Raw genomic sequence first — 27,241 nt, forward strand, 5'->3', positions numbered from 1 at the left:
GTCTGTGTGTGATCAAGCTGATAAACCACTGTATCTGCGCAGCGGCGTTCGTAACAGAGACTTCCTTCTCTTTCAAACCTCGCAAAATTTGGTTACTATTGCTGATTCTAGTACTTCCGGTTCATAGGACCATATAACAACCATCTTGCAAACGACGTGGTAGCGCGCAGGTTACCCGGAGCTCGTGCTCTATGCAGCCCTGTTGTCAGGTGTTACAGGTGCAGGCGCAGCAATCCGGATCAGGTACAATACGATCATGAGACCTGCAGCACGACGTGACGTTGATGCATCGATACGCTATGGTGTTGATGAGAGAATGGTAGAGGAGGTGATGTGACGGATGGAAAGGTTGCGCGCTAATCATTGGAACCCCACATGTTTGCCCTAACACACAGGGCTGATGATGTGCCACAACATGACCAGCCATGTTTCGTGACTGCGACAATGTTCTCTACATATACTTCACGGACGTACAGCAATGGCTTTGGTAAGAATGATTGCTTCAGGTATATACAGGTCCTCTAGCGATATGCAGGCGGTCGCTCTGCAGCGCCCCCACGCTGTAGGTACAACAGACTATGTAATCAAAAGGAACTCATTTCTTGAACTGCTGCTAGACAAGTAACCTAGACTTGCTGAACATAGTTGGCGGGTACACTGCGTACTATGCCATCTTTCTCAACGTCTGCCCAGCCATCGCCAGCCTCCATGTTGATCAGAACAAAGCGATCTCCTTCTGACATGGAATGTTCTGCGTCGCTCTGCGCTGTGTAGTCATACAGGGCTTCAACGTACTTCAGCTTCTTCGCGCCACGCTTTGGCGCAACGGCGGGTCCCTTCTTCTTACCGGGAGCGGCAGCCGCATTGAAGTTGGTGGTTGATGCTGACGACGCAGAGTACGTCGAGTCCGGCCTTGTTGATGAAAATGTAGAGGCTGTAATAGGTGGTGTTGCCACCGTCATTTCAACATACGCTGCTGGAACAAGACCTTCTTTAACGCCAGCACGGACTTTCATCCATCCGGAACCATCTATGGCAATGTGTTAGCGAATCAATCAATGACTCCTAAGATGTGGAAGACATCTGATTACATACCATCAGGTTCTACAATAGTAACATCTGTGCCGTCCGCGACAGTCAATTCGCCCTCGCCATTCTCTTGATAAGCGTACAGCATTCTACCCTTCGCTTCTGCAGACTTGGGTGGGGGTGGAGGAAGGTCTTCGTCGTTTTTGACATATTGCGTAGGTGGTGGTGCAACCAGCCGGTTCTTCCTGGCACCCGGTACCGGTGCGGGCGCCTTCTTCTCTGGTGGGGGAGGAGTCTCTTCGACAGTGGGCGACATACCTCCGGATATTGACCGGTGCGCAGTCGCTGAGTAGCCAGAGCTGAGAGTGTTCATGGAATTTACGGTGTCGCTTCTCCCAAGTCGGGGCATATCTGCGTTGGAGCTCGTCGCTGTGCCATTCGTCGCTGTCACTGTGTGTGCAGCCTTCTGTCGCTCTTCCTTTAACTTTTTCTTCTCCACCTTGGACTGTTCACCAGGACAGTCGGCGGGGACCTTCATCTCGCACTTGCTGTGGCACGTATAACCACAGTCTTGACAGTCGTATCCTTTTGCTGATAAACCCCATATTCGATCTCCACACAGATCACAGTTCGTAGGTATTTTGAACGTCTGCGACTTGAAGTTGTGATTCCTTGCGCCAATGCTCAGGTCGCCGACGACTGAAGTGATCGTCGAGACTTCCACCTCCGCGCTCACTTTCTGGCGTTCCACCTCATGCATCTGTTCTTGTATAGCAAAAACAGCGCGAACAATATCCACTTCGTCCCTTTTGTCTTTTCCGTCCCTAATATTCTGTCGTACCGTTTTGGCATTCTCAACTTCCTTACGCTTCTTCTCAAGTTCTCGTTTGTACTCCCCTAACGAATTCTTTGATTTGGTGAGGACATTGCGCAGGAAAATCGTTGCAGACTCGTCGACGGCGATACTACTGTCGTCTAGCCAAACCGGGCTGGGCTCGAATTGGAAGTCGCCAGGCTCCTGGAATGAACCAGCGTTGTGCCGTACGAACATCATGGAGTCGAGCAGAGGGTTGTTGCGTGGAATCTCGCCGGAAAGGTGCTTCAGGTACTCGGTACTTCGTGTGAGTGTCTGGGTCTCAATCTGCGCGGCAAGTGACCATATCGAATTCAGCTTGTTGACTCGTGTTTCCGAAAGATCTTGGAGGCTGTCGAGCAGCTCAGGCACATACTCGTGGTAGTACATCTCCTTTTGCTTGTTGGTTACGTTGATGCTGATGAGATAGGTATTCTACGATAGTCAGCATATGAGAAGTGGGAGTCGGCATGCTGCATACCTTGACGTTACGCATCTCGATTTGCTGCTGTTCAAAGGCATTTCGCGCCTTGCCTTTGCCGTGGTCAAATGCGCCATCAACCTTCTTGCGCCGGCTCTCGACTTCCTGACAGACGCTGTCGTATTTGCCCTTTTGCTTGCGCAACTCGCCATACTGGTTGTCGCGCTCCTTCTCCAGCTTAGCAGCATAGTCGCCGTGCAGTTTGCGCAACTCTTCGGTCCGTGTACCGAGGACCTTCAGGGGGTCAGCGAGCTGGGTAATGAGGGCGCCAGCGAATTGTTCGTGTTCGGCGGCGCGGGACTCGAGGGTGCTTAATTGAACACCCCATGTGGTCATAGAAGCGCTACATGGACGTGTCAGTAACGCTCAACCTTATGCGATGGCAGCCGTACCTCTCGAGCGAGCCTGGAGTAACGGTAGGAGTGTCACCAACACTGAGGCTGCTCTGCTTCTTCGCCTTCTTTTCATAGTACTTTTTCGCAAGCGCACTGAGTTTCGCCGAGTATTCCTTCTCTATGGCGCTTCGTTCCCGGTAGAATGCTTGGATGTCGTCTAGCCAGGAGATACCTCCGGAGACCTGTAATCGCGTGCATCAGTAACATGAAGCGCAATACACGTAGCCAACAGCGCTTGTATCGAGGTCTTCTGGAAAACCATGACACATGTGTATGACGTACCCAAGCGTTGACTGTCTTGAAGCCATCCTGTAATTATCCGTCAGCGCATGCTCGGTGGTGCCGCTCCAACTCCGCATACCTTCAGTTCAGCGCCGAACTGGGGCGCAATGTCGACCTCCATGATTCCTGTAATATGTATGGGTCGAGCGCTTGGAGAGAGGGGACTAGAACCCCAGACATAGAGGGTGAAGGACTTCTGAGGCGAGGGCAGGAAGGGTTACGCGGAGTATACCAGGTGGTCTTGGTTACCGGCTGCCCAATTAGTGGGGCAAGAGGAATGGCAGCGAGGCGGTGCGTGCCGAGGAGGGAAGGCCGGGATCTTGGGCCGGTGACGCTGAATCTTGGTATTCTTTTGCTCCTCTTCTATTATGTGGTGTGGTGAATAGTGGTACCAGAAGACTACAATGGCATGCAGGAACAGGGTCATGGAGCGCTTTCACTCGGTCGCGCCTGCACACATGCTCGGGGCCTGTTCATGCGGCTCGCACGCTAAACCTGGCTAGCGTCTCAGCCCCGCCAAAGTCGACATCTGGAGCTCTCACAATTTCCAACGCGTTCTTGGTACCTGCAACATCACAGCCATTACCTCACCACACACGACACCATTCCGTTCCGAGCGAGCCTCAAGTCTGTATTCGTAGCAAGCCGCTCTACTCAGCAGACCATCGCGACTATCTCCAAGGTCGCACCTTCCCCAACTTCACCGCCCGCAACGCGACCCGCAATCGCCTACCATGTCGACCAGTGAGGAGACACCCGCCAAGCAAGAGCCCGTCGAGGAGACTCCTGCGCAAGAACCCCAGCAAACCCAAGAGGGCTCGCTCGAACAGGCTCAGACCGATGGCAGCGGTCCACCAGGAAATGGCTCTGCCTTGGCTGAACCCGAATTTAAGGTCGAGGTCAAGCTGGCCGACCTGCAGGCAGACCCCAACAACCCGCTATACTCCGTCAAGTCTTTCGAGGAGCTTAAACTGTAAGATATATCCGCTCGTAAGCTGGGCAAGCTAACAACAACAGCTCCGATGAACTCCTCAAGGGCATTCGCAACATGAACTTCAGTAAACCTTCCAAAGTCCAGGAGAAGGCCTTGCCCCTACTTCTGATGGAACCGCCCACCAACATGATCGCGCAGTCGCAGTCAGGAACTGGCAAGACTGCTGCCTTCTCGCTCAACATCCTATCTCGTGTCGACCTATCCAACCCCGAGCCGCAAGCGTTGGCACTCGCGCCTAGCCGAGAACTCGCCCGTCAGATTCTTGGTGTCATCACACATATGGGTCAATTCATGGAAGGTCTTACGACTATGGCTGCCATCCCCGACCCGTCACGAAGGGGACAACAGTTCAACGCCCAGATTCTTGTCGGCACCCCAGGAACTGTTCAGGATATGCTAAGACGGCGTCTTATCAACCCAAAGGGTATCAAAATTTTGGTCTTAGACGAGGCCGACAACATGCTGGACCAGCAGGGTATGGGCGAGCAATGCACTCGTGTCAAATCACTCCTGAACAAGGACATTCAGACAGTCCTCTTCTCCGCTACCTTCCCGCCAAACGTTATCGCATACGCCAAACGCTTCGCACCCAACGCGAATACGCTTACTCTAGCTCATGAAGAGCTGACCATCGAGGGTATCAAGCAGCTGTACATTGATATCGACAAGGACAACGACAAGTACGCGACATTGCTCAAGTTCTATGGTCTGATGACACAAGCATCTTCAATCATTTTCGTCAGGACCCGAAGGACGGCTGAGGAGCTCGAGAAGCGCATGGTTGCCGAAGGCCACAAGGTTGCACAACTGAGTGGTGCACTCGAAGGTCCTGAGCGTGATCGCATTATCGACCAGTTCCGCTCCGGAGAGGCCAAGGTACTCATCACCACCAACGTCCTTGCTCGTGGTATCGACGTGCAGTCTGTCACCATGGTCATCAACTACGTAAGTTACATTCCAGAAAGACATCTATAACATACTAATCGTTCTACCAGGACGTGCCAACCATGGCAAACGGACAAGACGCAGACCCAGAGACATACCTTCACCGCATTGGTCGTACCGGTCGCTTCGGACGTGTCGGTGTCGCTCTCACCTTCGTTCACGACAAGGATAGCTGGCAACAACTGAATTTCATCGCAAACTATTTTAAGACCGACCTACACCCCATCGACACGTCGGACTGGGACGCTGTCGAAGATATGATCCAGAAGATTATCAAGTCGTCACGAGCGGGCAAGACCACAGCGGAGATGACGAAGGAGTTGACCGGATAGGAAGAGTTGCGATCTGGGAGTTCAGGATAACTTCGCAAGAGCACTAATCTTTCGAATGCGTCTAGAAGTTCATTTGTGGATGATCTGTCTAGGGAAATCAGGCTTCTGAAAGATAGCGAGCAGAGGGCAGAGGATAACGCAGAACCGTTGGCCTCGATGAAAAGATAAAAGAATCACGTACGATGGAAATGAATCAAAGATACCCAAGCTTAGCAACAAAGTAAACCAAGTCTTTCTCTTCTTCATCATCATCATCACCATCATCATCATCATCATCATCATCATCGTCATCTTCTTCTTCACGTCTCAAACGCCCCCGGCGCCGTAACCACTATGATGATAAGCGAACTAGCTATCAGCGCGCCCGCTATCGCGCTAACTATGATAATACTCCCTCTAGATGCAGGGAACTTGCCCCGTATAACATAATGCTGTGCTTCAAAATACCGATGGAAACCTATCAGGAGCATCAAGATGGAGATACCGATGAAGGTTGCGCCGAGCGGTTTCCCCAAATGCCGTAGTTTTGCCTGAGGAGAGGCTGTGTTTGATGCGTCTGGAGAGTTTGAGAGAGAGGTGTTTAGACGGAAGAGTTGAGTTATTGCTATGCCGATTGAAGCAAAGGACAGAGATGTGCGGAGCCAGGCTAGGAACGTCCGCTCTGTACATCCCATTAGTATTGGCATCTTCCGGTTTGTGGTGCGGTTCGTCACGTACCCAAAGCCAAATGGTCTCTTGCAACACTCCCCTTGTTGTCTAGTTCCACACTCCCGTACTTTTCCCAGAACCCGCTCCACCATCCTTTCTCCCGTCGCTCTACCGCCGCGGCTTCCCTTTCTGCGCTTCTTGTGCGCTCGGTGGTTGTGTCGCCGTTTAGTCGTCTCTGGTCGGTAGCTGGTTGTAAGGTACCCGCTGTACCTTCTTGCTGTGCACCAGAATCCGTGGCTGCGGGTCCCTGAGGTATGGAAGACACGCCATTTGGATCTTGAGATGGATTCGCGGCTTTAGTGTTGGTGGTAGTAGTGGTTGAGTGTTCGCGCGCACGGATATCAGGGGATATAGAGTTGTAGTCCTGGTTGCGAGATTGCGAACTTGTGACTATGGGCGAGTTCTCGTCGACGCTGAGCGTTCGCGGTGATATGGCGTCGCGGTCGGAGTTGCGTTTACGGGCTCCGCTTACGTCTGCCATTCTTCCTTCCTTTTCTCTAATTCACAATACGCAGATACTGATCGCTCCGTGATACCTCTATTATTCCAGTAAATCCGCATGAGCTGAGACTTGGAATTGTTGCGGAGGGTCAAGTAAACGTCGTAGGAAGCGTCATCCTGCACCGAGGTGGATTCGGGCGAGTATCGGGGCTCTGGCACGCGATGAGCCGTTCCCCGTGGGGGTGATCAAAGTCGTCGGCGTACACTTCGCATGCCGGTGTAATTATGCAATTACCCCCTGGATGCTTGTAGATACCCTAGGTTAGGCATGTCAGAGCTTGAGATGGGCGTAGCGTGATTGTGCTTGGAAGTCACGCAAGACCCGCATCTGCGACTGGCCTATAGAAACGAAGCGTATTCCGCAACCCACATAATTGAAGCTAACATTTGGGAATGGTTTGGACACTTTGCATCATGCTGCGGTATCCTTGCATTGAGGGAAAAAAAACGCAAAGTATCGTAGTACAAACTTTCATATTGCAATTCAAAGATGTTGCTGGTATATCCCTTGCCAGCAAGCCTTCTATACCTCCGATACATGACTATTTCGTACATGCAATGCCCATGATAACAGTGTGGCCGTAGGGTGCCCCCCACAAACGCCGCCCAAAGACCGCCCAAGGAAGCAGCCTGGAAATAAATTGTACATCACCTCCGATCTTCTTACTCATTGTAGTGGTACACCTGAAGTTAAAATTAACAAGTAGTACTTAGCAAGCATGATAGAAAACAACTTACAAGGTAGTTTGGCAGTCCAAAACTTTCCCAGTTCAATCGGTTCGCCATCTTGGCGAAACCCTCCGTCTCGATGAGGTGGTAGAAGGCGAACGGCGGGAACATGGCGCCATCTCGGTGTACTTCTGCCTTGACGAGTAGAGTGGCACCACCTACACCGTCGAGCTTGATCTTCGCCTTGGGATCCGCAGATGTATCGTGCATCTTAGCCATGAGGCTACGGTAGGTAGCCATCTCGGCATAACCTTCCAACAGAATATCGTCCTTGCCCATCTTAGAAGCAAGGTCCTTCGCTGTAGGGCTGTCGATCCAGTTGTTGAAATCGTATTCCCGAATATCCATAGCCTTCTTCTCTTCGTTGTAGTATCGCTGGAAGCAGTTGGGGACAATGATGGGCACGTCGTAGTCGGCCAGGTCTTGGATGAGGGTGGGTGGGGTCTCGACAATGTCCGCATCCATCCACAGAACCCACGAGGTTGTGGGACCCAGGGTTGTGAACAAAAGCGAATTGCGCGCCTTGGCCATAGCCGCCCGTCGTGCCTTCTGGTTCTCCATCTTGTGACGCTCGGCCTCGCTCTGCGACTGAAGTGGTGACTCGGTGTCCTGACGGAGGATGGTAATTGCGGCGAAGCGGTTCTTCTTGGATCCTGTTTGTGTCTTGGTGACTTGTGCCTGCAACGCAGCGTATGCGGCATTGCCTTCCTTTGTTTTTGGTATTATGAAGCCCAGTGAAATGAGATTGTGTGGGTAGCTGAGCTTAAGGAGGTTGTCCCAGTACTCTTGGTAGAACTTTGCCAGTGGTGTGAGGATAAGGACCGTCTCTTCATTTTCAATTGGCGTGCGCGTGTTGGTCACGTTGTTCATGTAGTAATGTACCACGGGCGGCGCGGCCTGTGGAGCGTTCGCTTTCGACTTGCGGAACGGTAGCGATGGTGGGGAGAGCGGGTTCGAGGCTACCTCACCCCCTGCCTTTCTGGCAATTGATGGTACATCGCTACCAGAGAAGAAGAAAACGAAGAAGCCAATGCAGAGGATGCCGGCAAGGATTATGGTAATGGGATTCGAGCGTCGAAACGAGCGTGACATTGTGGGTGGACGACTAGGAAGGAAGGCGAACCGTGGCTGCCAGAATAGGAAGGGCCTATGAATGGCGCATCAGAAGAAGCAAAGGCAGGTGGTGGTGAGGTTGTGGGTGTGGTTCGGCGCAAGGAGGTGTGCGAGACGTGGCCTAGCCGGCGCACCAAAAAGTGTCAGCGGCGTATACGGACGCGAAGGCGGGTCTCGGGCGTCCTTTTGGCTCCTAGGGAGTATAGACACGGCTGGTTGACAGGCTCAATGCTTGGGCTGGCAGGTGACAGGTGTGCTTGCTATGCTACCACGGCCGTTGTCGCGAGATGCGGCTCTCTGCTTACGTACTCATCTCATCTCCAGGGCCTGCAGGCATCTTTGGTAGTGCCATCTGCTAGCTTCCGATAGTGCGTCATGACCATCTGCACATCTTCAACACCACCTCCACCCTTCACTATGGTCAATTGAGCCTCGACAAATGCCTCTACTGGTCACACGACAATGGCCAGTCCTGAGGCGTGCCGCTGCCGCCACTCGCACTCTGCGCTGTTTATCCAGCACATCTGATAGATGGAGAGGGTCCGCCGATCAACTCAGAACTTCCCGCTCTGCATCTCAATTAGTACGGTCTCTTCACTGCGGCATAATCGTACCAAGATCCGTTGAGACTCGCGTAAGAGCATCAGTTCGATTTGCTGATGCATCCTAACAATATCCATAGCCACACGAACTTGTCAAGCATATTCATCCCCCGGAACCAGAAGTAGTCCGACAAAGGACCTTCTGTGTCTTTTTCGTCACGCCGTCTTATGCGCAATACCTACGGGACGATGATGCCTTCCTCCGCAAAGCTCTCTTGCACGCATACGGGAAGGCGAGCCACCATGAAGGTCTCTACATACATGCACTGTGTGCTGTTGTAGACAAGCTTCCCATCCGCAGAGTTCATCGCGTGCCCCAATATCCGGAGCTATCGCCACGCTCCACCAAGCCATCTGTCGCTGAAACTGGGCTTGAGGGAATTGCCTATGCGTTTCTTCTGCCTGACGATTCTGTGTCGTCCCAAGCCCTTTCGCCATCAGACAAGGGTGCTATCGATTTCATATACGCGGAACATGAATTCAAGGACACCGTCTGTCGTGACACATTACGTCTGCCTCTCTCAAATACTGTCTTCCAGACGGGAACGCCATCCACCATGATCCTTTCGACCTGGAAGACTCTGGGCGTGGATCGTGAGTTGACTCCTGTATCCAAGACGAATATTTCTCATCATGGAATTCGTTTAATTGAGCGACAAGACCCTTCACAACTTCGCCCCGTTCTTGACGTGCCGCTAATCCCGCTGACAATGCCTCGCATAGTCCAAGGGTGCATGGGCAACATTATCCGCGGCGTTATCGGGCCTGAGGGTAAAGCTATGCAGGCCTCCTCGGAACTTGAAAATGTCGTTCCTCGATTTTTCAGATCGCGGAGACAACCCGCGCAAGCAACAGTGGCTTGGGCACTGGTGATTCCAGGAGAATTGAAAGCTGTCATTGCCGCTAGAACAGATGAGCTCCTCTCCGGCTTGCCAACAGACAACGAAGGTACGGCCTCTAAACACGAAGATACATGGGAACGTCTATGGCGCAGTGATCCTCCTCTATGGAATACGCTCGTGTCGAAAGCAATTTCTGAAGGAGCACGTCTCCACCGTGTCTTGAGTGGTGGAGGCGGATGGGGAAAGAAAGCTGGTCTGTTGTCGTTGGATCCCGTTCCGACCAATCAAGTTGCGGAATCATCAAAGGACAACGATTTCCTCGGCATGGTCAATGATCCGGAAGATTTTGAATCGACCCTTACGCCAGTGGTGCGAGACGGAGACTCGATACAGTTTTTCATCTCGCCTAAATCAGACCTCGAACAGATGGCTCAGGAATACAACAATGTTAATGGTGTGAAAGCACTTGCAGCAACCGATGGAGGCGAGCCTTGGGGCTGGGAGTTAGGCACTGTTCCTAGCACTATTGACTCAGTTCCTGGAGAGTCCTGGCAACACCGTCCATCTGAATCGACAAACATCTATAGCTTCCATGGCTTTGGTGCGTTGACTGAAGGGCCAATGACACTCACGCAACACTCTCAGGTGGATAAGAGCAAGGCTAGCACTGTCAATACTACTACGATCGACGTTCCCTTCTCTCGTCTCTCGGCGTCTGTACGTCTAGCTAAGCCTCGCCGGGAGAAAGAGGACGTAGGTGAGCCTGATGTGAACTAGCTCCTCCCTTCGATGTATTCTGATAACTCAGGTAGTCAATCCATGAGCCAAATACACTGAATTCTCTGTCGTCCATCAGTGCACAAAGTCCAACTAACAGCCGGCCAACTTTGCAGGCAGCCAGTCTGTCTTCGTTTCAGCAGAAGTGTGGCTTTCGATATGCTTCAATCCCCAAGGCTTCTCACACCGTGCGCGAGTTCTCCAACACTGTTACTACCAAAGAGCCACCACGATCTCCTCCAAAGCTAACAGTATCAGAACTGGTTCGCAAACTCAAGATAGAAGGTCACTCTACCTCTGGTCGGCTCCGAGTTCGAACAGCGAAAGCTATACTGCGCAGACTTGAGAAATTGTTTGACAAACAGAGAATGCAACACAGAGTGGTCATGTCAGCGATTCGTCAATGGGATTGTCGCTCTATGGTTGTGAGGTTTAGGACAATGACGGTCGAAGTAGCGAATCTGGCGGAAGAGCTTGATTCCGTTTTGCACGACATTCATCGTAGGCCTGTTAGGAGAATTCCCTCCGAAGGGAAAGGTAAACTAAAAAGAGAAAAGCTTGAGAGGAGTGCGAAGAGGAGGGAGAAGAAGAAGGCTCAATCGCCATCACGTAAAGAAAGTGCAACCCAGAAAGACAACAAGACTCAGTCAGTGTCACCTACGACTACCGCAGTACCAGTTCGCAAGTTCCTTTCTTATGGAATGTCTATATCCAGCGAGATCAACAAGAAAGTGCAATCTGCGGTCTCCGAAGTCTCCCGTTTGACAGAAGAAGCTAGAGCGATTATGGCCAACATTCAGCAGTATAGACCCAGGATCCGCAAGATGCCTGTGTCTAAATTGGCAACATCGCAAGCTTTGAATCAAACACTGGGCTATGCAGTTCAAGAGGTTCTACATCTGACGGAGGAAGCGAGAACTATAATGGCCACGATCCAACAGCGCAAACGACATAGTTCTTGGCGGTTCATAAGAAGATGGGGCCGCGATACTACAGCTCTTCCCGTTGGCCCTGGGACTTCGCCCACAGATCTATTGACATGGGCACGCAGGAACCTCCGAGCCTGGACACTAGGCATCAAGTACCTGAAGAAGGAAGTAAACCTCGTCGGCACTCTTATCCGCCAGCGTAAACGTTCACGTCGTAAATCCGGCATTAGTGAACCGCGTATCATAAGAGACCAGTGTCTACGGGTAAGACGGGTAAGACACCACACCATCAATGTCGTCCGGCACCCATCACAAAGCTGGGTAGTACGGAAAACGGCGTCTAATCAGGGGTCTGGACTGTCAAGTATGCGGCAGAAGATCACAGAGAAGAAGCGCAAGAGGACTGAACTCGCTCTTACGGTGGAGTCGTGGCTAAAAGGGGGTGGGAGCTATGGTCCAGGCTAAAGCGGTCTTGAGTCCTTTCTTGGGAGGGCAGGGTGGCAAGAGAGTGAACTTGGAAGGGGTGGAAGACGGCGGCGGAAGTGAGGAAGCCATGTGTACAGTAGAAGAAGAATACAGGCGTGGTTTCGCAGGCTGATGAATACGTAATCATGCAGAACAGGAAAGCATGGCGGTAGAGATGTTCAAAGCAGATGCTGCATGTATTCATGATGAACTTACCCGTCCTTGCGCGGCTACAGTAACGAAGCTCCCACGTTCTATCGCATATCCCCTCAGCTCGTTTCGCTGGTGTCAAAGACATATAAGTACTGGCTTTACTCTACCTGATCTTCTCCCTTCTATCTATTATGCTTTTCCCCTCCACTCCGAAAGAAAAAGACTTTGTGCCACATGATGAGCCGCTGGTTGTCGAAAAGGCCACCTGACATATACATGTTTGCCACTCTTCTAGGTGGTCGAACACGAAAAGCATGCTTACATGCTACACGTTGTTCTCAAGTCGAAACTGGCAATGGTACGACTTATGTCGCTACATTGAAACACTCAAAACGAAGACTGGGACACCATATGGCTGAGCAGTCATAAATCGGCATTCGATAACGCCATGGCAAGTTCTGTCGCTCCCGGCCGTATCCAATGTATATATATATATTGAGAATTACGGCCTATGTTTGTTCCTCTAGCTCTTGCGAGACATCTACACCTGTCTTTCCAAGTTTACCTCGTTACAAAGCCATGAGGTTCGAAAAGCCTGTCGTACTACTAACCGGAATGTTCTCCTAAGTCTTCATCCTATCAGGGTCCCTCTCCAAAAGACATGCAGTATCCGTTGGCCTTCTTTGAGCCGTCTAGCAACGAGTCTACAAGTATATTCAGTTGCCGCTAGAATGCATGGTCTTTTACTACATGTGTAACTGGGGTTGGAGCTGTTACATGACAAGACATTGGAAATCGGAAGGTTCCAAAGTTAATCGGGACTTCGACATATGGCCAGTGGAGAGTCTCGCTCGGTGAATTATAAAACATCCCCTTACTCCCTTGGTGCTTCCTCCGTTCTTCATATAACCTCTCAATTTTTGCCCCCAAAAATGAGAAACCACGGGAATATGGCTGTAAATTCATCACTGCTCTTTACCTTCCAAGCATCTCGGCTGTTCCGTTCGGGTAAGAGAGCTAATAGACGTCCAGGATTGAAGTGTATGGACATAGTGGGGACTGGTGCCCTCATATTGTCAGCATGTGGAGAAAGTAGTCAGTAGTTCATAGGCACATCCTCTTTAAAGCCCATAAACGGACTTAGTAATCCATGTACGGCAAAATGGTTGTCAGAGCAGAACAAGAAATGAAACAAGATCAAGAATTAGGTACCCGCATTTCTCTCGCCACGCATAATCCACTACCTATAGTAAGCCTGTAAACCCTCGCCAGCGCCAATCAATTCAAATGATTGCTACGTATGCATAGCCATCCAGCTTTTGCCCTGTAAACTCCGAGGCTCATGAACACACAGGCGAAAAGCAAGCAAAAAACATGGTGGATATATGTATCGTTCAACGTTTGTCCGGGCACGGAGAATTAAGAAACTCCAGGGCATAAAACACACACAATCTTCCTTATGAGGTGGGGCAGCATAATGCTGTCACACTGCTCTAGCACAGATGTGCTGGGAAGGGTTGTGGTACGCGAACGTGATATCGGGTATGGTCGTCGCTCAGGTCGGAATGAATCAACAGAAAGACAGAACACGTCAGACAGTCAAAGCATTCTATAAGTCGACCTTTGATGCCGTAAAGTCCCAGAGCATCTTGACGAGGGAATCGGGTAGGGTGTAGAGATCGACATGGAACTCTCCGTCTGTCAACTGTTAGCATGTTTGCTGTGGCAATGTAACAATAACCAAAACATACTCTCAACGTCGTTCTTAGTGTACGTCTCGCTTGTCTTGTTATCGTGTACCAGGGTGACGACGTGTAGCAGGTCATCCTCGCCCAGCTTCTGCAGTCCATCGGCAAGCTTCTCCATGTCTACATTCTTGTCCCTTCGGTTCTTCTTCTTAGCCGCGTCCTTGTTGCGCATGCCGTTCGCCTCGGCGGGTCCAGACTCTGCGAGGAGGGAGAGGAGCTCAGGCTTGGGGTTGCGGAAAGTCTGCGATGGATGGATTAGGCATGTTTTGGCTGGATGATAGTGTATAGACTTACAACTTGGTGCTTGGCCTCGTAGCGCTCTGCCTGGAAGTTTAGGTCGTGGTCGAGCGTGTGGTCGCCGCCCTTGCCAATAGCGGTCAAGACGATGGTCATGTCGAATTCACCCCAGCCCTTTTCATCGATGCGGAACGGCGGCTTCTTGATGACTGTTGGCTTGTTAGTAAGACTTCCTACAGATGACGCATTATCCAGAGCACTCACCGTGCTTGTTCTTCTCGAATGACGGATGCAGGTTGTAAACAGCCTTCTCGAAGACGTTGGGCATGACCTCATTGCCCTGGTCATCCAGCAGCCAGATCTCTATGCTCCATGATCGCATGGGGTAACCCTCAACGGGCGAAGGCTCCGCGCTGTGGGTGCGTGTTAGCGACTGCCGGCATATAGACGCGTGATTTGGGCAGGCGCATGCGATTGCGCGCGAAGTGTACGTACATGGGCTTCTGGTGAGTGATGAGCTTGACCCATCGCTTGACCTGCGCGAGTATCAGTATTTCCGCGATGAACTTAGGCGTATCTCTAGGGTGCAACTTACGTCAGGCATCTTGTTTGATTTGCGCCGCGAGGACTGCGGAGTACTGCGAATGTACTTTGTTTTGGCCTACTGGAATAATATACGCTTGAGGTATAGAGGATGACTTCAAGTTGGGCGCGGTCTCGTGTGTCTGCTTCTTGCGACAAAGCCTGTGCGCGTGTGGTAAAGGTAAAGGTCTGGGGATGCGCGGTGGCTGGTCTTGGGTCGCGAGCTCTGATTTGGCGAGTTAACTGAGAGAGATGGTCGCGGGGCGGCGGAGACGGAGACTAATTGCTTTGGTCTTGGCGCAAACCATCAAGCTCTTTGAGAGCTGCACGAGCACGGAAGCCTGCCTGACAGGGGACTAGCTTCTGCCACATAGTAGGTGAGAGACGTGATACAGCGTCAATCTAGTCGTCTGCATTACCAGCGAGGGTGCAGGTAATAGACGGCCAGGCTAACTCTACGACAACTGAATGGCATCACTACAGAAACGCATATTCAATCAAATCATGCGTGGGGGGACGCCGTTGACTACAGTAGTCGGGCCATTTAGTTACTATCTAGTTATGTGCAGGGTGTGGGTAATCTCTTCTACCACCATGATATGATACCGTCCCTAACCGTCATCACTGTTCGTGCAATCCGTCTTCTTTTCATATCTCATCCTATCGTCCAACTCACTATTATCCGACAGCATCTACTGCTCCGACTTGCCGAACAGCGCTTCGTTCTCCTGCTGGGCCTTGATGAAAGCCTCCTTGAACTGGTTGGCGTCTGCAAAGTATCGTTAGTATGTCGCCGTGTAGTTGTAGCCACCTTCCAGCACTCACTCTCGCTGTTGGCGAAACGGATAGCCAGGGTCTGAGCCTCGGGCTCGCCCTCGCTGACATCGGCGGCGGCGTTCCAGACCCAGCTGCGGTCGCTGCCTACGTTGGGCGACAGCTTCATGTCAGGGACAACTATGCATTTCTCAGTATTTGCTCCCATATCCGCGTTCCGTGTACCATACCGTAGTGGTTGGCGCAGACCTTGAGTGTCTTGTCTCGTCGCATGACCAGACGGGTCTTGCCGTTCTCCTTGTGCTTCAGTAACCGGACGTCACCAGTGCCTCGCTCCTTCCACTCCCGCGATTCCCTGTCAAACTTGAACAGCTTGGCGCGCATCTTGAACACTTGCTCCTCGAGCTCCTCGTTGGTCTTGGTGTCGACCTTCTCGGTGAGGTGGACGACGGGCTGGAAATCGACATCGGGCTCCTCGTTCTCGGGGTCTTCGTCCTGTCGCTGTGTTAGTATGCCATATGAACCGTCTGGTGGTATTCGTACTTCGCCCTTGGGCTTTGAGGCACCTGATGGCTCATTGACATCGTCCGTCTCCTCCTTCTTGACCTTTGCGGGGCCGCCACCAAACATGGAGAAGACGTTGTCCTTCACTGCGGCTGCCGCCTCTGTCGCCTTCTCGGTGATGGGCTTATCATCCTTGCTCTCTGTGGTAGTGGTAGTCTCAGGCTTGTCGGCAGCCTTGTCTGTCGTGACCTTTGCGGTCTCGTCCTGAACAAGAGTCGCCGCAGGGTTGGCGACCTGCTCGGCGGCGGGGTCGGGCTTGGCTGCTTCAGACATTTTCTGCTATGGATGAGTAATATCTGGGTCTGCGTATGGTAAGAAGAGAGGCGTGTTTGTGGGTGGGATGGGTGTTGTTTGTGGGTTCTTGTGTCAACACCCTGCCTGTAAATTGAGGAAGTGGGATGCCCCTCCAGAATGCGCCTTACCCTGTTTGGCTCAGGGACGTGCGTGATATCCCTGCCCAACGCGCCGTCGCAACTGACACATTGTGCACCGTCCCACGTTTGCTGTCAATAGTCATATCAGCAGCTCACAGAATACAGAAGCATATGTCATGTGCTTGAAGCTGCAATACTAGCGGGGGAGGGGGGTTTTATGCGAGCCTACAAGCTACTGTAAACCCACTGTGGTATACAATGAATTCGACAAGCCCTATAACTCCTAGTCATCCCACCATACATTCCAGTGTCCCAATCCAGTCCCATGGGTATAACTCTGCACCTTCGTGTTTGCACTCCAGTCCTACATACGCCGCATAAACAAAAGAAAACAGTACAGGAAGTGACGTGAAATCCTCCACTGCGTGCCGTCTCTCCTAGGCCCCTCCTCGTACCTTTGCGCAAGCCCAGCTCTGCTTCTCGCTGTCTTCCTTAGCAGACATCCCTGCAGCCATTTCCATCTTGCACCTGACGCGAAGAGCATTCATCCTGGCCCTCCTCATCGCTGAAGACGTCCGCACCGGTGCGGTTACCTTTCGCAATCCCATCCATGTAGCATCTGGGATCTGCCTTGCCCGCCGAGCGTTCATCTCCAGTCGGTTCCTAGTCTCTTGGATTTGCTTTGAGGCGTATTTGTCTAGACCGGCCATGTATACCTGCATAGCTTGGGCGGCTGTAGTCGAGACATTTAGAAGGGCCATCTGTGTATCGAACATGTTCAACTTGGCGGTGTCGAGAAGTTGGTCAAGCGTTGACTTGTTATGTCCCAGCATTACTTCGAACGATTGTCGCAGCAGAGGCTTTGAGTGAGTAGCGATACTGACATTGAACTTGTCAAATCGATATTGCTGTTCCAGATCGACAATGTACTCGCCAGTGATGGTTCGGTTGTAGCGGGCTGGTACCTCTTCCGACTGGTGAGAAACTTGGATTTGAAGCTGGGGCTTTTTCCGACTTGAGCTGAACGCCTTTGAAGGACGAAGAACGAACTGGTGATCCCCGGTGGTCTGGATCTCAAAACCTCCAACCTGGTCGCTCTTCGCCTTTAGCTTTCGGTCGGGCTGCTTCTGCTGAGGGGATACGAGGGTGAGCCCTCCTTGAAGTGCTGCTGGGATTGACGTGGAAAATGACAACGGGGAGTGAGCTGCGCTTGGAGAGACTGCTGCTATGGGTGTAATTGTGGACATGAGGCTCTGCGTCTCAGATACGGCTGGTGATACCGACTGAATCTGTGATACTTTCTGGTAGAGCATAGGGAGGTAGGCTGTACCCTGAAGAAGTGCAGGAACGAGGGCGAATAAGAGGATAGCAGATGCTAGCCACCTAGCCCAGTGCAAATGCGAACCAACCTTCTTCGTGGACGCCTTAGACTTGTCACTGAGCCAAGATGTACGGGCGGTCGGAGCCTTTGTGCCTTGTGCCGTCGCTAGATGAGGGCTGATCAGCGCGAGATGGCGGTTAAGCTGTGATGGCTCGAGTTGGTCGAACTGGTGGATGTCAAGAGGCAGCACTTCCTTCAGCTCATAATCGGTGCTTGGGTTGTCTCGGCCTTCTACACATATCCTCAACGAAGTATTCTCATCAACAGAAGATCCAGCCCCAAATGGATTGGTCTCAGCAAGTTCGATGCATGGGATTGCCTCGTGTTCAAATACTTCCTTAGCAGATGCAAGATCTTGCTTGTCAGCAGTGTGGTCAAGGACGCTTGGATGGCATATGACCACAAGGTCTGGTCGATCTGGAGAGTGAGCAGACATGCCAGAACCGAACTTAAGTTGGCGTCCATCTTCCATGATCGCGAGGACGTGTGACTTCCCACGCGAGTTGCGGACCTCGATCTTGACACAACGGTCAGCGTGCGGGACTGGAGCGTATGGCTCGACCTGGCCGCGAACCATGACCGTCTTCGAGGTGTTCGGGTAGGCAGCGAGTGCCGCGCCGATCTTGGAAGTAATGGTGCCTTCTGCCCACTTTCCACTACCAATGTACAGTATTCGGTACGCGTCTGGGGCGGTGAGGGGTTGTTGAGACAAGGCCGCTTTGACCGACAACCTGATCTCTTTGCAACCATAACGCTCGAACACCAGTGGGAGCTCGTCTGTGTAACCTGCCGAGCTCTTGATGACACTGCTTCCTTGAGTTATGTCGACGTTACCTGTGGCCCGCTCGTGAAGTGTGAAATGCCTTGAGCTCATGCTCCCACTTAGGTATGGCGGCACCTCCGTCAGACTAGAGTCCTCTCCGGACAGTATAGGATGTACTTGGGTTTGGTGCTCGGGGTGCTCGCCGTGCGAAGAGTAGGTGCTATCTTGTAAGCCTCTGCCGCCGGTCTCGTACTCGACGTCGTCATCACTAAAGTCGTCAGACGTGTCATCGGGCGTAGGACCGTCAGTGGACGCGATCGATTCCGTGTGTGCTTCGTCGTCGGACATGTCCATGACGCCATCGCCGAGCAGGTCATAACTGCTGTCGTCGAGAGTGCTGCCCGCATCTTCTGGCAGTCGGCGTTGTGTCGACCTCATCATGAGTGTTTCAAGATCAAGCTTAGTGAGTGAGCGAGCAACTTGAACCGGGGGGAACTTGAGTTCTTGAGACGGATTAGGCTCGCTGGTAGACATGTCAGCTTGTGTTCATGGAATTCTTAGTATGCGCGCAGAGGTCCAGAGAAGGTTGAGTGTGGTGGAAGGAAGGGAGACGGTGGAGCCTGAGTGAGGTGGTTGTGGTGGGCACCAGGTGGACGCTGCCTAACTAGCTGCGGGCGAGGCGCGTATGGGGGCCTTCGGGAGGAGTGGAGACCACGCGGGGCAGATAACAGCACATACCAAGTTGGGCGCTGTCAATAATTCAACGGCTGTTAAGATGTTGTCAGTGAATGCGAGTGAATGATCAAACAAATGCGAGTCGTGGTTACGACAAGGTGCTGATGGACGGTACGGAGAGCTTAGGTGGGATGCTAATGGGGTAACCCCGCATACCATGTAGTAAGCGATAAGATACGGAACATGGTTCACATGCCCATACATTAGAGTGGGCGATCAACAAATGCGGGCGATCACGGAGTCACGTACAATGTAGTGATTGATCCACGGCAGTCAAACCGATGAGAGTGCTTTCAGGTTGTTCGTATTCGTTTTCATATGCTGCGTACGCCAATGCGCAGTGTATAAGCGCTTCTACGACGCCTTCGTAGTCCTGATGCTCTAGTGAAGGTATGCCCAACCCGTATGCAATGCCAACACCTGACGCCTTACTGAAAAGAGGAGTAGATGCTAAAGCTCCCGCAAAATGCTAGCATGAAGCTGATATAATACCATGCGAGAAGAAAAGATCATGGTCCGTTAGGCCCAGGCGACGCCCATCCACCAGCAACTTCCACCCATTCCGCAAAGCAGGACCCTTCTTTGCCTTCTACGTCAACAATGTCTGTGTCGCATTTGCAGCGACAGCCGACGCCGTTTTCTTTGACTGGGTCGTATTGTGCCCAGTACTTGTCTTCTTCCAGTCGTTCCTTCTCGTCGAGTGTCGTCTTCTCTAGATATGGCTCTCGGGCGAGTTGTCGTGCAGGCGCATTGGCAGGGCAATGTTGAATCGTAGTATGTCGATATCCGACATCACGGAAGTAGTGAATATCCTCAGGGCCAAGTAGTGCTCCAACAGCCAGGGAGTGGATAGGCGCATCTCCCCACCTCTCCATCCAGAAGCCGCCGCTGCGGTCCATCAGCTCGAAGAAGTCGTTGTATTCCTTGCTCCGGAACCAGTTGAGATTGGCAATCTCAAAGTTGCTCCAGAAATGGCACATGTTGTATGATTCACCCTCCATGTTCTCGGGATGGATTTCTGGCATGGCCTCTGTGCCGAACTCGGCGTCCATGATGTCCTGTGGGAAGAAAGCCTTCTTCGATTTGGACTCAGCCTTGCGTTTCTCGTCCTCCTCGTCCGGCTTCTCCACAAACATTTCCCACATGCCTTTTGAGGTCAGGTTGTTATTCCGCTTGTACGCTGACGCATATCTCCAGATGTTGGGTACGGTCTCCCGCAGTTCCTTCACCGCAATGGTGAACCCGTATGTCTTCTTATTTCGAATCATGTGGATAAATGGGTCGTATGTGATATCGCAGAAGAATTTGATTTCGGGCTCGAGACGCCAGTACCACTCATACTTGGCGAGTAGCTCATGCTTGTAGAATTGGCTGTAGATGTTAGCAGAAGCCAGAACAAGTTATGCTCGATAACGTACCCTGAGTAGAACCGGCACATGTGATGGTAGCTCTCCATACCACCGTACATGATTGCTCTATCACCCTGCTTGGCGATTCCCTCTTTAACAACATCTGGATCTACCCAGTCGGGGAAGCCCCATTGTTCTGGAGGTATCTTGCCGAACTCCACTGAACCGCTAACATGACTTAAGACAGTCTCTCTGAACGTCTCGTTGAAATCTCCGTCATTGAGAAAGACGTATGGGTAGTGGAACCACCGATTGAAATGTCTCTCGAGTGATTTGACTGACTGTATCACTCCTTCTAGCTCCTTGTTCCTCGCCAGCACTACGATTGCGGCGTTTGCCCGGGGTCCGTTGACCTGTGGCTCGAGGCAGCCCACCGCGAATGGCTTATCGTACTTTTCGCTTATCCGTCTAGGGATTATTAGTCGCTGGCTGCATGCTGTGAGGACGGGACTTCTTGTACCTTATCGATGGAGGACCGCCGGCGGGCATGTTCATGATGCCCTGCGAGTCCGGCGACTTCACAAAAAGAATTATGATTATTATTATAACGAGACATGGAAACAGAAGCACCAGGCCCAGAGGTATCGAAACGGATGAGCTCCCCTTCAGTCGTATCCTACGTCGAAAGAAGGACGATCGTGACGAGGTCTTTTCGTGGCGGCGCGGTAAGTCATCCAGCTTGTCTAGGTTATCTTTCGAAGTCGGTAACCTCCTTGTCATATCTTCCATGAAGCCCATGGTGGTGCCCTAGTGATGGCGTCTGCTGAAATGTTGTTCTCTGCCAATGGCAGTCCCTGTCCTCTTTGAGCCAGTCGCGGGCGGTGCAAAGTGAATTCGGGGCGTTCTGGAGAGTGGCAGATGAGTCCGACGGGTGTGTATGAGGAAAGGGCGACGTGTTCAAGACAGGGAGCTTGATCGATAACGAGCGTGTGGGTCGTGACTCCAGATGAACGTACGACAATTGTGATCGGCTGGTGATTCGCGCGATAGGTTCAAAGTTGTAACCCTGACAGAGTGAAAGGAGGGAAAAGGGTCGTTGAATGTAAATCATTAGCGGCCGACGATTGCGTATGCGTTTCGAGATCTGCTAGTTGACATGTTCCTTGTCGGTGGTGACGTGCCAAGCACTTTAGCACAGACGCCGATAGCAAGTGCAGCGGACCAATACATTCTGGGAGCGAACCTCCACGCACAAGAACAGACCAAAAGGCTTGACGGAGTGAATTTACTCTGGAATAGAGTGTAAATTGAAAGTATAACTGAACCCAAGAATCTCCACAGCCAAGACTTTGGAGGAGCCGCACGGAAAGTTACCGCTAAGCGATCGACACGACATTCAGCCAGGCGCCCAATCTAGACCTTACGTGCATGCCGTGTCAGCATCCCTTGCACTACAACCACCATGAGCTTCAAAGCAAAGGACCTCCATTTTGGTAAGTGCGTTCATCGCAGCGTTATGGTACTCACTGACTAGCCATAGACAACTCAGAGCCAGCGTTTTTGCAGCGCCTGCGTGGGCAGCTCACCAGTGGAGACACAGCTCGTCATGAACATCCAATCGCTAGGAACAAGAGGATGAAGAAAGAGGATGACGAGGACGACGCGCCTACTTATGTCATGGAAGAGACAAATCAGTCACTGAGTAAAGAGGAGTATGATGCGTTTGTCTCAGGCAAAGACAGCAAAGGTGAAGAGGAATCTACTGTGGACGAAGCTGAGAAGAAGAAAGATAGTGACGCTAAATCACAATCCAAAGACAAGATCGCCGAAGTTGGCGCAAACGCAAAGAAGCGCAAGGCGGCAAAGATTATCGGCGACGACCAAGACGAGAGCAACGAGGGAGCAGAGAAAGACGTGAAAAAGCCAGACGCCAAACCTGCAAAAAAACCGAAGAAGGCTAAAGCTGTAAAGCTCACCTTTGGCGAGGATGAGGGTTGAAGACGGCCAAATCGTAATGTTCATCTTTCCACCGCTTTCTAATGGCGGCACGTCGATTCACAAAGCTGTTCCGATCCTCTTTACTCAACACCAACATCAAATCAGTCCAAGTAAGACCATTGGACTTGCCAAGCATGAGCGGACAGCGATTGCTTCACATGGCTAGCGACTCGCTTTCGTGGACATGGAGACTTGTTCTAACGGATAGCGACAATGGTGCAATGCAGATGGCGCGAGAGGGAAGTTAAAGCTCCGGCTACCTCATTTGTAGAATGAGAGCTCACCTAGGGTGGAAGGCCGCGTGAAAGTATGGGATCGCATGCACAATCGCTACGAGTTTTTGTATACTTGTATAAATACTATGGGCCACGCGGAGGCATGACATTGAATCTAGTCAACATCAATCTCAATCGTAATAGTACGAGATCAAACCTCAATAACCTAAATCAAACGTTGATTAGCGTCATGCATCTGTCTACCTCTGGCCTATCACATCGCCCCTTCGTGGTTAAGAGGTATGATCCCAAGGTGTTGGTTCCGGTTCCGATCGGAACCGGGGTCCAAGTGTTCGGCACTCCGCAACTAATGTTTAAGCCTCCTGCATGCATCTTCCCTTGTTCATCTTTATAGTTCCGCCGTACAACATGGCGAAGCTATCGCTCGAGGTAATTCACACAATTACCCATTCAATCACATCTCTCATTCATTCTTCAGGACTTTGACAAACACATCGAGAATCTCCGCGCACAACTCTTGTTTCTCAATGAGACGCTCGATGCGACGGATCACAATGCGCCCGACTGGCTCGCGACGGATCTTATATCGCTGCGAAACAAATCAGGAAGATTGCAGGACGACATGAAGAGATTCAGAGATCAGCTCGAAGACGAAGGCCTTGCGGAAAAGAAGAAGGTTTGCTATGCCATCTGCGCGCGAAATGCCAAAACCTAACACACGACAGGTCAAGACATCAAACAAGCGCCTCAGTATCGAAGGCGCGAAGCGTCCCGCAGAAACACCGACTGCGCAACCTCCAACTCTCAATTCTCAAGCTGTATCTCCTCCCGTAGACCAATCTCCAACACCACGCGCAAAGCGAACAAAGATCGAAGACGCATACGTTGTTCAACATGTCGATGTCACAGAGGAGGTGAACAGGCGCCTACAAGAGAACCGCTTACGGCGTTTGATGCAAACTCCGAGCACTGCGCAGAAGCGAAAGTTCGATTCATACGAGGAGGAGCCCAGGTCAGAAGGACCGGCCGGCACAGACGACGAAGGCTCAAGAGGCGGATATAGTGCCAGTGAGCATGAGAGAACCCCAACCAAGCGACTGAGAAGTAGTGGGACCTTTGAGGGACTAAGCAAGAGGAAAGAGGATGGAGATGTGAAGGGACAAGATCAACGATTCGAAGACAGAGTGGATGTGAAGAGGCGGAAGTTCCAGCGATAACAAAGTGTGGAGGAGGCGTGTATTGCACGGAATTGGTTATGCACGATTATATAGGGCAGGAAAAATGGTGTAATAGACTTGTGAGTTGGACGGTTGCATACCTCTTGTCGCACTTGGACTATATACAGCTCTAACGCGTATTCTTTCTGTGCTGAATACGGTTTGCATTGAATCTCAAGTTCTCCGCAACACCTCCGCTCCGAAGAGGAAGCTGCAGCCGAGGCGGGAGCTAACCGCCGTCTTTGCATCATTGAACTTTTTGACATCGCGACCGCTGAACTACCCTGCCATCACATCCTTCAGCCGTCTACTTGAAATTTAATACGTGCACATAGTACTCGGCTTTCGTTTTGCATCCGATCTCACCTGCGCGACCACACACTCCAAGATGGCGACTCCAACCCCCATACAAAATATGCCCATCCCACCAGAAGAACGCCTAGCCCTAGAACAACAAGCCCGCTACCAACGCATCACACGCAACCTAGCCCTCGGTGGCCTTGTGTTATGTCCAATAATAGCCGCACTCCCACCGCGAAAACTAGACCTTTACACGTTCTCCCTAGGAGTTGGATTCTACCTCTCAGCCGACCACCTAATGACCCTACGCACAGGCCGAGGCCTTGTATCAAACCTCAGCCCGATGCGAACAATGGAGCTACCAACCGAACGCGCAAAGGAAATGCAGAAGATATTGCAGGAGGAGAGGGAGAAGAGTAGGAGGACATTAGAGCGAAAAGAAGGACAAGAGAAGAGTATACTTGGGAAACTATGGATGGGTGATGAGGAGGAGGGTTGGAAAGAGCGGAGGTTGGAGGAAGAGAAGAAGGCGATTGAAGAGGGGAAGAGCTATGGTGATATGATTTTTGAACAGATCTGGGAGGTTTGGAATTGGGATAAGAAGAAGGGAAAGGGCGATGACGGAAAGAAGGAGTGAATACGAATCTGAGTCTCGAGAGCCGGTTCTTATCTGTATATTATGGATGTACGATATCGTGATGGGGAGAGGCTGCTGCTTATTCTGCCACACGACAAGGCGTTCGGATCAGCACGGGCATCGCGTACATGACGCTACGACCTGGATGCTCTAATGAATGCAGAAGAGCGGAGAGTTTGGATACATATGATCTCGATTTGACGAAGGCGTTCGATTGATGGTCTTTGATTTGGGAACTCCAGATGCGCCTCATACTTCCTGCAGCCATGCTGAAAGACAATGCACGTGCAATTTAGCTGACTGACAAAACATAGTGTGGTCGGACGAATGTCTTCAAAAGGTCGCAGCTGATTTCTTCCTAACGCAAGCATAGCAGATAACTTGTCCTCTCACATGATGATGAAAGAGTAGTTGTTTCATCTTGGCACCGGCCTGTATGCATAGCAGCGATGTTTGTCCAGCGACCACGTCCCATGCGCATGTATCCGTCTATTCGCCCACGCCAGCGCCATCATTTATGCTCATCAACCTCTTCACGTCCACCTGTCTCAGCTCAGACCAACGGAAGGATGGAATAGTAATTATATCTGGACATCGTTTACGCAGCCTCCCATCTCTTGTGTAACATCCTTCGTGTACCGGCAGATCTTGTATTGCATCATACGCGCTTTCCTCATCATTGAAACCGACTGGAATCAACCAGGCATAACATAATGTCTCAGCCAAGCACGCCGCTTAATCGCACAGCCGTTCATCCATTCCTTCCATCGATGAATCAGGAGCAACAGCTCTCTCAAGTCGACTTTGAAGAACTATTTGGACCTGGGGGTTCAGGACAGACTATCTTCTCGTCAAACAACAGCGACATACTTGATGAGCTTGGCTTCACATACGAAGGTGGCTCTATTGCGCCTCTTGACTCCTCGAACCGCTCCACGACATCCACGCCCGACTTCTCCAGCCACAACTTCGACCAGGACTCACCGGCGTACCCAACCCCAGAACCAAACTCATCACACCCGTACCCGCTAGAGCTGCAACCGGCTTACCCAACAATAGCCAATCAGCAAGACATCAATTACCGTCCTCGACCTACACGATCTCAAACAAATAATGTCTATCTCTACTCAGCACAGCCGTCGCAAGGCTGTGGTCGCCGTCGATCGTTGAGCACCGGCGATACAGACCGAATCATCGCAGCCAACAGCATCACCAACCCAACTTTCATTCGTCTTCAAGTACCACGCGTGAGATCGACCACACCAGACGACAGAAGAAGGAATAGTCAGCTCTCCCAGCACGGAAGGAGTGCAAGTCGAGGTCTCATGCCGAGAGGTAGGCCACCAAACCCAACAAGTACACCGTACCATGTATACCGCAATTCGTTGGTAGGGGGCCTGTTGCCCACACCCATTGGCACGCCGCTGAACGAGACGATGGACATTCAAGAGATGAGTTATGGCAATGGCTACAACCATGTTGGCACAGTCGGTCTTACATCCTACTCTGAAGATCCAATCTTTCGACAGATGATACGCCCTGACGAACTTGCACGAAGCAGGCACGTCATCGAAATTGGCGCCCTGGCCGTTTCTACTCGCTCTAAGTTGGATCCTAGACTTGAGTCACAAAGCCCAACTACTAGTCGCGCGCGAATCTTGGAGAAGCTGGGCGAGATCGAAGAACATTTGAGGGACAAGGAAGGTGAAGAAGCGCTCCCAGCGTGTATGATGATTCGCTTCACGCTCTCAAAGAAGATGGAAGCTGAGGATGCCGATGTAGCAGACAGCGTAGGAGGAAACCGTATGGAGGGGCCCAGGAAGAAGTATGCGGAATCGCAGTGCGATGTGTATGACGGCCATGATGACAACCAGATCATGGAAATGTTGATGAGAGAGAACGGCGTTGATGGTCAAGAGGCGGAAGAGAGTGGTGACACAGAATAAACACTCACTAGGTTGGCGGATCATGGATATACATGAGGACAGTTTGACCGTGGCATTAGGTTTTCACGGACATGTATAAGTTTGATTTTAGGTTATGTATAGAAATGGATGGATTACCTTGGCGAATACGGAACCCTTGGAGTAACTTTGTACATCAACGAACACAACAAATGCCCAACAGAACTGCTTCACGTCTCAGTCTATTGGAAAAATTTAAGCGATAATGGAATTTCACGTCTTGCGTAAACCTGGAATGTGACGGATGTAGCT

General features: G+C 51.4%; 13 protein-coding genes across 13 annotated transcripts; 7 read left to right on the forward strand and 6 right to left on the reverse strand.

Annotated features, from left to right (window-relative positions):
* Positions 1-626: 626 nt before the first annotated feature.
* Positions 627-3,161, reverse strand: ALTATR162_LOCUS6780 (uncharacterized protein; the record flags this gene model as incomplete). Its single annotated transcript, XM_043314402.1, has 6 exons — positions 627-1,030; positions 1,096-2,317; positions 2,364-2,706; positions 2,756-2,940; positions 3,041-3,067; positions 3,120-3,161. 6 exons carry the CDS (start codon positions 3,159-3,161, stop codon positions 627-629), a joined length of 2,223 nt encoding a protein of 740 aa, XP_043170337.1.
* A 613-nt stretch (positions 3,162-3,774) lies between these two features.
* Positions 3,775-5,311, forward strand: ALTATR162_LOCUS6781 (uncharacterized protein; the record flags this gene model as incomplete). Its single annotated transcript, XM_043314403.1, has 3 exons — positions 3,775-4,013; positions 4,058-4,979; positions 5,030-5,311. The coding sequence occupies 3 exons, from the start codon at positions 3,775-3,777 to the stop codon at positions 5,309-5,311; spliced, it is 1,443 nt and encodes a 480-aa protein (XP_043170338.1).
* A 299-nt stretch (positions 5,312-5,610) lies between these two features.
* Positions 5,611-6,500, reverse strand: ALTATR162_LOCUS6782 (uncharacterized protein; the record flags this gene model as incomplete). The annotated part of the gene is made up of 2 exons (XM_043314404.1): positions 5,611-5,972; positions 6,029-6,500. 2 exons carry the CDS (start codon positions 6,498-6,500, stop codon positions 5,611-5,613), a joined length of 834 nt encoding a protein of 277 aa, XP_043170339.1.
* Positions 6,501-7,183: 683 nt separating this feature from the next.
* Positions 7,184-8,341, reverse strand: ALTATR162_LOCUS6783 (uncharacterized protein; the record flags this gene model as incomplete). The annotated part of the gene is made up of 2 exons (XM_043314405.1): positions 7,184-7,204; positions 7,259-8,341. The coding sequence occupies 2 exons, from the start codon at positions 8,339-8,341 to the stop codon at positions 7,184-7,186; spliced, it is 1,104 nt and encodes a 367-aa protein (XP_043170340.1).
* Positions 8,342-8,801: 460 nt separating this feature from the next.
* ALTATR162_LOCUS6784 (uncharacterized protein) lies at positions 8,802-10,629 on the forward strand (the record flags this gene model as incomplete). The annotated part of the gene is made up of 3 exons (XM_043314406.1): positions 8,802-8,996; positions 9,045-10,559; positions 10,615-10,629. The coding sequence occupies 3 exons, from the start codon at positions 8,802-8,804 to the stop codon at positions 10,627-10,629; spliced, it is 1,725 nt and encodes a 574-aa protein (XP_043170341.1).
* Positions 10,630-11,023: 394 nt separating this feature from the next.
* Positions 11,024-11,977, forward strand: ALTATR162_LOCUS6785 (uncharacterized protein; the record flags this gene model as incomplete). The annotated part of the gene is made up of 1 exon (XM_043314407.1): positions 11,024-11,977. One exon carries the CDS (start codon positions 11,024-11,026, stop codon positions 11,975-11,977), a length of 954 nt encoding a protein of 317 aa, XP_043170342.1.
* Positions 11,978-13,739: 1,762 nt separating this feature from the next.
* ALTATR162_LOCUS6786 (uncharacterized protein) lies at positions 13,740-14,719 on the reverse strand (the record flags this gene model as incomplete). The annotated part of the gene is made up of 6 exons (XM_043314408.1): positions 13,740-13,828; positions 13,882-14,119; positions 14,173-14,324; positions 14,380-14,528; positions 14,611-14,651; positions 14,711-14,719. The coding sequence occupies 6 exons, from the start codon at positions 14,717-14,719 to the stop codon at positions 13,740-13,742; spliced, it is 678 nt and encodes a 225-aa protein (XP_043170343.1).
* Positions 14,720-15,389: 670 nt separating this feature from the next.
* On the reverse strand, positions 15,390-19,087 carry ALTATR162_LOCUS6787 (uncharacterized protein; the record flags this gene model as incomplete). Its single annotated transcript, XM_043314409.1, has 5 exons — positions 15,390-15,466; positions 15,523-15,651; positions 15,702-15,966; positions 16,015-16,311; positions 16,865-19,087. 5 exons carry the CDS (start codon positions 19,085-19,087, stop codon positions 15,390-15,392), a joined length of 2,991 nt encoding a protein of 996 aa, XP_043170344.1.
* Positions 19,088-19,797: 710 nt separating this feature from the next.
* ALTATR162_LOCUS6788 (uncharacterized protein) lies at positions 19,798-21,435 on the reverse strand (the record flags this gene model as incomplete). The annotated part of the gene is made up of 3 exons (XM_043314410.1): positions 19,798-20,659; positions 20,707-21,105; positions 21,158-21,435. 3 exons carry the CDS (start codon positions 21,433-21,435, stop codon positions 19,798-19,800), a joined length of 1,539 nt encoding a protein of 512 aa, XP_043170345.1.
* A 664-nt stretch (positions 21,436-22,099) lies between these two features.
* ALTATR162_LOCUS6789 (uncharacterized protein) lies at positions 22,100-22,635 on the forward strand (the record flags this gene model as incomplete). The annotated part of the gene is made up of 2 exons (XM_043314411.1): positions 22,100-22,130; positions 22,178-22,635. 2 exons carry the CDS (start codon positions 22,100-22,102, stop codon positions 22,633-22,635), a joined length of 489 nt encoding a protein of 162 aa, XP_043170346.1.
* Positions 22,636-23,279: 644 nt separating this feature from the next.
* On the forward strand, positions 23,280-24,088 carry ALTATR162_LOCUS6790 (uncharacterized protein; the record flags this gene model as incomplete). Its single annotated transcript, XM_043314412.1, has 3 exons — positions 23,280-23,300; positions 23,350-23,547; positions 23,597-24,088. The coding sequence occupies 3 exons, from the start codon at positions 23,280-23,282 to the stop codon at positions 24,086-24,088; spliced, it is 711 nt and encodes a 236-aa protein (XP_043170347.1).
* A 388-nt stretch (positions 24,089-24,476) lies between these two features.
* Positions 24,477-25,025, forward strand: ALTATR162_LOCUS6791 (uncharacterized protein; the record flags this gene model as incomplete). The annotated part of the gene is made up of 1 exon (XM_043314413.1): positions 24,477-25,025. One exon carries the CDS (start codon positions 24,477-24,479, stop codon positions 25,023-25,025), a length of 549 nt encoding a protein of 182 aa, XP_043170348.1.
* Positions 25,026-25,738: 713 nt separating this feature from the next.
* On the forward strand, positions 25,739-26,971 carry ALTATR162_LOCUS6792 (uncharacterized protein; the record flags this gene model as incomplete). Its single annotated transcript, XM_043314414.1, has 1 exon — positions 25,739-26,971. One exon carries the CDS (start codon positions 25,739-25,741, stop codon positions 26,969-26,971), a length of 1,233 nt encoding a protein of 410 aa, XP_043170349.1.
* Positions 26,972-27,241: the final 270 nt, after the last annotated feature.

This window comes from Alternaria atra (assembly GCF_907166805.1).
Source record: "Alternaria atra isolate CS162 genome assembly, contig: 25, whole genome shotgun sequence".
Lineage (NCBI taxonomy): Eukaryota > Fungi > Ascomycota > Dothideomycetes > Pleosporales > Pleosporaceae > Alternaria > Alternaria atra.